Genomic DNA, 8,329 nt, shown 5'->3' with positions numbered 1-8,329 from the left:
GGGTGGCATCCACACACACAACGAGGTCGCTAAAGGTATTCTTCGTGTAAATAAAAAATAAACAGCCCTGATAACCCCTGGTCCATCGGTTGAATTAAGGGCGTTGTGTTGGGTGGCAGGAACTCAACCTGAATGCCCTCATGTGAAAGATCAGTCGCGTGTCCACCAGCGTTATCCAACAGGAGAAGGATCTTAAATGGCAAGCCCTTCTCTAAGAGATATTTACTGACTTGTGGGGATAAAACACTGGTTGAACCAGTTGGAGGTCAGCATCTTCGTAATCCATGCTTTTGGATTATGCATCCAATACACGGGAAGGAGATTCTTATTTTTATTTTTCAAAGCACGAGGGTTTTTCGACTTATAAATAAGCCCTGGCTTTAGCAAAAATCCCGCAGCATTGCCACACATCACGAGGGTAACACGATCTTTGAATGCTTTAAAGCCAGAGGCTTTGGCTTCTTCTTTGAACAGGAAAGTAAATCGATGGCATTCTCTTCCAAAACAAACCCGTCTCATCCATATTAAAGACTTGTTGGGCTTGTATCCACCTTCAGCGATAATATTCTTGAGCGTCTCATTGGCGTAAGTTTCAGCAGCGACCGTGTCAGCGGAAGCAGCCATGGCCATGCAGGAAACGCTTTTCAAATAAAAAAAGCGTTGAATACAAACTAAGTGAACCATCCTTTGCTGGCGGTAAAACATCGTGTCTGAGGCTGGGAATCAGTGGATGTCCTGCTTGAGGTTCATCTACATCATCTTAATCGTCTTCCTCTTCTTCTTCAGCGTGGTCGCCATCATCTTGAGGTTCCTTTAAATAAATTCTCATACAACCTCAAAGCCTTGGTTTTGGATGGTGTTCGACTCCAAGGCTATTTTATTCTAAAAGCAGTCGGCAATCCAGATTGACAAAGCACCTTCCATCTGGACGATCGTTTTATTAAGGTAGCGTAACAAAATCGCTTTTGCTGACTTGCTAAAGGTGATGGCAGCCGTAAAATAATCTTCGCCTCATCCTTCTTAATGTGACGGTGGATTCGTTCACTCCAAAATGGCGGGCCACGACCGGCGTAACTTCTCCCTTCCTTCAACATATCGAGAAGTGTCACCTTCTCAGATAAATCGTCATCATTTTCCGTTGGCGTTTAGGCTCAGTACCAGCCTTAACAGAAGCAGGTCGCGGGGAGCCATTTAGGGGTTAAACAAAGTTAAAAAAAATGTTCAACTTAAACACACACTGTCACGCACAGCACTGGTAATGTAAACAGCATCTATCTACCGTAAAAAGCGGAAAGCGAAGTGGCTAGAAGATGCTGCGGGTCAGAGACAAGGGAAGCTGCTAAAAATGGGTCGGAGAAACGGTCAAAACACCAATCACAGGTGAGATTACAAAACTTGGGAGCTGATTCGTCATCTATCACCAATGGAACCAATCACAGCCCATCTTACATGCTAGTTTCAAATTCAAATAACTTTACGCTATTTTATGCTTTTTGTTGTAGTAGTATAGGTTTACTCGAGATGTGATTTTTGCAACAAACAATATTATTGGATGCAGTACAAAAAGATTCATGGAAAAGATGCACATTCATTACATTTGTATTTTATAATTAGTATATATGTAGCCATCAGCAGCCTTACACCATTCAAATATGACAATGTCAGACTGCATCTGATTAGCGTTTCATGTTCAGTTTAATTTTACTAGTACTATAATGAATTATCGTATGATCACATTCTCTTTTGTTTAATTTCATTTTGTACTGAATTATATGTCATAATGCAATGAACCAACAGTACTAGCAGATATTAATAATTATTAATGGAATTAATGAAATATTTGGGTCTTCATATATCTTGACTATTTTTGAAATTTCCGGAAAATCCACTATATATTTTCTCTTATAATATACATAACGTAATATAAAAAATAAATACAAGTTGTGAATAAAAAGATAATATAAATAAAGAATATATTATAGTATAATAGGTTCACTGTATATACATATGCATATATATATAATATATATATATATATATATATATAATATATATATATATATATATATATATATATATATATATTCAAAGCCTAAAAATTCTAATTATAGCCTTAAATCAACGCCTTCCTCTATATATATTATATAAAAATAAATAAATTCCTTAGTATTGATAACTGCTATATAGAGTTGTTAGTGCTATATATATAATGATGTTAAAGCCAAGGGGCATGTTTTCTTCCTTGGCAGTCCTTATCCAGACTGCCAGAGCAGATTCCATTTTCAAACGATTGTTTTATCCAGACTGCCAGGCAATCCAAATTGTTTTTGCAACTGTCTTTGCACTACTGAAGTAGCTCATACTCACAGACTTGCGTATCTCCGCCTCTTTCTTCTTGATATATCTCACTGTGCTCTCATTAACACTGAAATGGCTTAACCGTGGCAAAACTTTTGCCCTCCTTTAACATGTCAAGAAGTTTCACCTTCTCCTCGAGTTTCATAACAGTCTTCTTTCTTTTAGACTCTTTGCCAGAGGGCTTTGAAGGAGCAGGGCGTTTTTTAGGAGGTATTTTAGGGCCGAATACCGCTGATGCATAAAGATAAAAAATCAAAACGGACAGAAGCACGGTTTCACAAAGTAAGATGCTGCGAACTTATACACACAGTCGGAGGAGGATGCCGTGGAGCGGTCTCCCAGAATTCCGTGTTCGCAAGTTGGTTGTGAATGTTCAGCCAATGAGCGCCAGGGAAAATGAATGGTGCTTCTGGATTGGCTGCTTTGCAGATGACAGCCAATAGTGTGTCGAGTATCACTGGTCCTGGGTACACTGCATCCAGCATTGCGATTTCTTTGTATTTGCAGAGAGGTGGCTTGGGTGAAGCACTTTTAAGAAAAAAAATATATATTATTGAAATTTTGCTGTGTTTACATTAATATATTACAGTACTGTAATATTTGAAAATTAGTAAATCATTTTTAACTTACAAAATGTACTTACAGAAGTCATTAATATATACTTTACATACATGAAAATGCTACGTACCGCACATGTAAACATACATACCCTCCAGTATTACTGTTGTCTTACATATTTTAGATATGCTCTACGTACTACCCGTAGTACTGTACTGTACTATGTATCATCCTAAAACACTTTTTGTCTGTAATATTTAAAAATCATCTTACAACATAACATTTTATAAAATGTACGTACTGCATGTGCAGAAGATCAGTGTTAGTAAATGTACGCGCAACCAGTAGTACCATGCGTATACCGTAGCGGCAAATTATCGGCAAATGACCCAATATAACCCGTTTTATTGCCATCTCACGTTTGTGTGTTGTGCGTGTACAGTACTATGGCCTAAAAACATTTTTTGAAATCGTGCATTAAGATGTCCTCTGAATGCTCCGCTTCTTCTAAGGCCTCTGGCCAATAGCCTACAATAACTGTAATGACTGATGAGAAGAAAGTACTGTAGACATGATTGTTTTGTTAAGAGAGGGCAAAAGTCACAGAGAAGTAGCAGCCCATTACAGCATGACATTAATTGCAGTCGCCCGCATTGAGCATGAACAAGGTAAAATACTCATGCAGCCCTACTGTACCACCTTCGTTGCCATATTCAAATACCTTAACATGACAGCACCTCCCGTCATTCATCGTACTGCACAACTAATTCATCATCATCATCATCATCTACAACATACTGAAATCAACATTCATCCCCAGTTACTATACGTATGATTTAACTTTACTGTATTATTTATTATTATTAAGGTACCCAGTGTAGTATTACATAATATTATTATCTAATTTCTATTACTATTATATGTACAGTACTGTAGTACAGTATTATTATTGATTTACATGATTATTTAATGTCATTATACAAATAATATGAAAATACAGAATACTACTGCTATACGAAAAAGACAAAAAAAATCTGCATCTGCGAATATGGAGTTTTCCGCAAATATTTTTATAGATATGTTCCATGGAAAAACCCGCGAATGCGTGAGTTTCCCGCGAAATTTTTTTTAGATAGGTTCCATAGAAAAACCCGCGAATGGGTGAGTCCGCGAACGCTGTAACACTGATTTTAATGCCCTTCAGCAGAAAATGAGTGTAATGATTAACACTCAGTTAAATGAACTTAGGGTTACTAGTGCATTTTACTTGTCTAATTTACTCTACCCATGAATACAAAAAAGATGAACATAATTCTTCTTAAAATACACAGAATAGATTCCCCAATCTGTCTAAATAATAAAATCAAAACTGAAAATGTGGATGAACACTTACTTATATTTTACCTGATATAGTTTAAATACAAAATGATGATGATAATTGTAAAAATATTAAAAGAATAAGCAAAAACCACTGGAGAATAAATTATAAAATTACCATGATTCTCCAGTACAAATGCAAGATAAACTTACCCTTTCAAGTAACTCCATGGACTTTCATTGCAAATATCTTTTGGAATGGCATTTTTCACATATTCTATCTCTTGATCTATAATTTCAGGAGTGAATCCCGTTGTTAGTGTTATAGTGAAATGGCGCTGATTCCATGCAGAATTATTTCTCACATCTTCTTTTAACAGCGCATCTACAAAATCAAGCTCACCATCAAAAATTCTGTAAAACAAAAGATCATCTAAGTAAGTGTATCACAGAGAGAGAGAGAGAGAGAGAGAGAGAGAGAGAGAGAGAGAGAGAGAGAGAGAGAGAGAGAGTCTTTGTAGGATGTCAGGTGGCAAATTTTTTAAATTATTATTATTATTCAAAAGATAAACCCTGTTCATAAGGAAGAAGCCCCCTGTTCATTAGAAAGAAGTAACAGAAGGTAATGGGAAACATAAAAAGAATAGATCACTTATTAAAAACAAAAAAGTTAGCAAATTACTAAATAAATAGATAAAATATAAGTAAATTATTAGAATTGTACAGTGAACCCCCCGTATTCGCGGGGGATGTGTACCACACGCCCCCGCGAATAGCTCAAATCTGTGAATACTTAAAACCCCTCTAAAAACACTTAGAACTGCCCATTTTGATAATTTAAACACAGAAAAACCCTGTATAAAAACTTATACCTGAGTATTTTAATAATTTTATCACAAAAAGTTTATTCATGAAAATTATATGAAAATACAGTAATTTGTAAATATTTCTCAGTGAAAAATACCGTGAATGGGCGAATTTTCCGCAAATAATGACTAGATATGTTCCACAGAGAAACCCACAAATCATGAGAACGCGAATACGGGGGGTTTACTGCATTAGGCTAGTAAAGCATTGCATCTTCACTTGAACTTCTGAAGTTCCAATTGAATGACATCCTCAGGGAGATTGTCCCCCAGTCCAACGGTGTGAGGAATAAAGGGCCTCTAGAACTGAGAAGTTCAACAGAGAGGTACATTTATTGTATATTGGTACTGCTGTTCAGCAAATCTGGTTGCTCTTAACAAGAAAAGGGGATCAAGGATCAATTGTGAAGGTGAAAGATCTGTTAAAATACAACTTATGAAAAACTGACAAACAAGAGACCACCCATCAATGACCCAAGTCATATCTGCTAATATTAGGAAACATAAACCTACCAACAAAAACTACTCTATCTCAAAGAGATCTGGCAGAAGCAGACATCCACACCAGAAAACAGTATTCTAGTAAAGGAAGAACAAATGACCTAAAACCGGTTGCACTGATTTTATCATGGTTATAAATATATGAAGCCTAACATACAATACCTAACTTTTGTGTGACATTTGCTGGCACTTCCATTAGATGTTTCTAAAAAGTAAGATGTGGGTCAAAAGTTAAACCTAAGATGGGACAGAAAATCTGTACAAGATCTGCTAATCAACAGTGTTTTCATTTTACTGGAGTTCAGCCTTATACCCCACCAACCACACCATTCACTAATCGCTTCCATGTCCCGACTGAGACTAAGGGCAGCTTCATTTCTCATAAGTGGAGACTACTACACCTACAAGTGATGCAGCATTGGCATACTGAACAATCTTGTTTTCCAGGCCAACAACCACACCATTTGCATGCAATAAAAATAACAGTGGATCAAGTACACTACACACCCTGGTTCGCTAGAAATCACGTCAGCATGAACTTGTTGCTGCATACCTGTAAGGAAATCTTGTGGCAAACCTAAAACATATCCATCCACTCCAAGATTCTGAGGTTTATAAATAAGTGCCTTGTGATTTACTAAACTGAAAGCAGCACTAAAATCTATTTTAATTACTCACACTCAAAACCCTTACCAAAATTCTTTTGTAAACTGTAAAAGAGCATCGCAGGTACCTCACTGCTTCCTTTATACATATTGATTCTCAGCTAATAAACCTTTATGTTCCATATACAATAATTCCTTGACTATCTGAATTGCACATTATCCAGAACTCAACATTTCATTCTCCGACACACCAGGACCAGGGACCAAAGCCCAAAGATATGAAGTTTTCATAGTAAAACTAATATTGTAATACTTACCTGAACACCTGAATTAGCCCCTGGTCATCACCAGCCCAAACTATACCCCCATAATTTTACCCACAAAGTGGGTAATTAACTGTCAGCCTTACCAACGCTACAGGAAAAATCTTGTCAAATGAGTTACCTGAGGTACCATTGACAACGCTGCTGCAAATACCAGCTGACAGAGGCCGACATCCCCAGTTGAGTCACTATCAAAAATTGAAGTGGGGAGGAGGGTGGGAATCATTCAGGTGCTCAGGTAAGTATTACAATATTAGTTTCATTACGAAAACTTCATATTGCAATACACTCCCTGAACACCTGGATTAGCCCGTTTAACAAAATTTTAATGGAGGTGGGATCAAACTAATTCAGCCGAACCTGTCAACGGAGAATAAGCAGGTAACTCATTATCAACCTACTATGTGTAAATGTATGTCACCATATCAATCAATGCTTTCGGTGAAGAGACATGCTGGAGGGAGACCCATCTAGGTTGCGGCACGCCCCCTTTTTACAACCACAGAGATGGTAGCTCACTGATCTGTTCTGCATAGGATATCTGTTTAGTCATACACTCACCATATCAATCAATGCTTTCGGTGAAGAGACATGCTGGAGAGTACTTGATCGTCAGTCAGGTTAGTGCTGTCTCAGTCCGTCGACCTCCCATGTGGCTCTTCAGAACCTCTCATGTATGGAGGACTGCGATGAACCTCCCATGTGGCTATTCAGAGCCTCTCATGTATGGAGGAGTACGATGAACCTCCCATGTGGCTAATCAGAGCCTCTCATGTACGGAGGAGTATGATGAACCTCCCATGTGGCTATTCAGAGCCTCTCATGTATGGAGGAGTACAATGAACCTCCCATGTGGCTATTCAGAGCCTCTCATGTATGGAGGGGAATGAAGCAGTGTGCCGAGTCACTGATCCTCCGGATAAGGCCCGACAATCGACGAGCGAAGAAGTATGTCAGTGCCAACAAAAGAGCCTAGCCTACTAGAGAACCCCCTTGGACTCTCGTAGGGAAATTATCAAAGACTAAGATACTTAAAACATACTAAACCTAAGTTCATGTGATTATACTATTACTGCTGCCTGAAATTCTAAAGACTAAAAGGAATTCCTCTATCTGGTTAACCTAACAACCTCCACACTGAGAGAATATCACCTCAGCTAAATGAACGCACACTAGATAATAAAGTTAGCCGCTACACACAGACTAAGAGAATGACCCTCTGGCGATGCGAACTGAACGTCTCTTAAGTAAAAGGAAGTATAACATTGAGACGGACTTCTAAGTAGCCGCCTCCAGAATAGAAGACACTGAACAATTCCTTAGAAAGGAAGATGAAGTGGCCATACTCCGAATACTGTGCGCTCAGGGTAATACAGAGCTTGAAGACGACGAAGAAGAACCCTGAGAAGCCTGGGAAATCACCTCCCTCAGAGAGTAACTAATCGCATTCTTTGACAGCGTCCGGGAAGTATTCCACGGAGGGGAGAGAAGTATACTCGGACGCAGGGGGAGTTTCTCAGCTTTTGATAAATAGACTTTTAATGCTCGCACTGGACATAGACATCTCCGCTGGAACGCCGGTAACGAACTCTTGCAGACAAAGAACGCTAAACAAAAGAGGCAGAGGTTTAACCTCCGACTCGGTCTTCACCACAAATTCTGAAAGAAGAGACAAATACATATCATTTCCCGCCTAGGAAACCAGCCTAGAAACTGCTTGAAGCTCACCCACCTTTCTAGCTGTAGATACAGCTGTAAGAAAAAGCACCTTCTTAATCAGTTGTCTTAACATTAGAACTTC

At 38.4% G+C, this 8,329-nt stretch overlaps 1 protein-coding gene across 2 annotated transcripts in view; it reads right to left on the bottom strand.

The window, feature by feature from the left end:
* The window catches only part of Fnta (farnesyl transferase alpha), a 185,806-nt gene that overhangs the window by 60,334 nt on the left and 117,143 nt on the right, over positions 1–8,329 (bottom strand). For both annotated transcript variants that reach the window (XM_067111045.1, XM_067111044.1), the window contains exon 5: positions 4,447–4,647. In XM_067111045.1, the coding sequence (XP_066967146.1) occupies positions 4,447–4,647 (201 nt within the window). The remainder of the gene's footprint in view (positions 1–4,446; positions 4,648–8,329) is intronic.

Source organism: Macrobrachium rosenbergii, chromosome 11 (assembly GCF_040412425.1).
Source record: "Macrobrachium rosenbergii isolate ZJJX-2024 chromosome 11, ASM4041242v1, whole genome shotgun sequence".
Taxonomy (NCBI): Eukaryota; Metazoa; Arthropoda; class Malacostraca; order Decapoda; family Palaemonidae; genus Macrobrachium; species Macrobrachium rosenbergii.
Note: the sequence above shows the minus strand (reverse complement) of the source record. Positions and strands in the feature narration are given on the sequence as shown.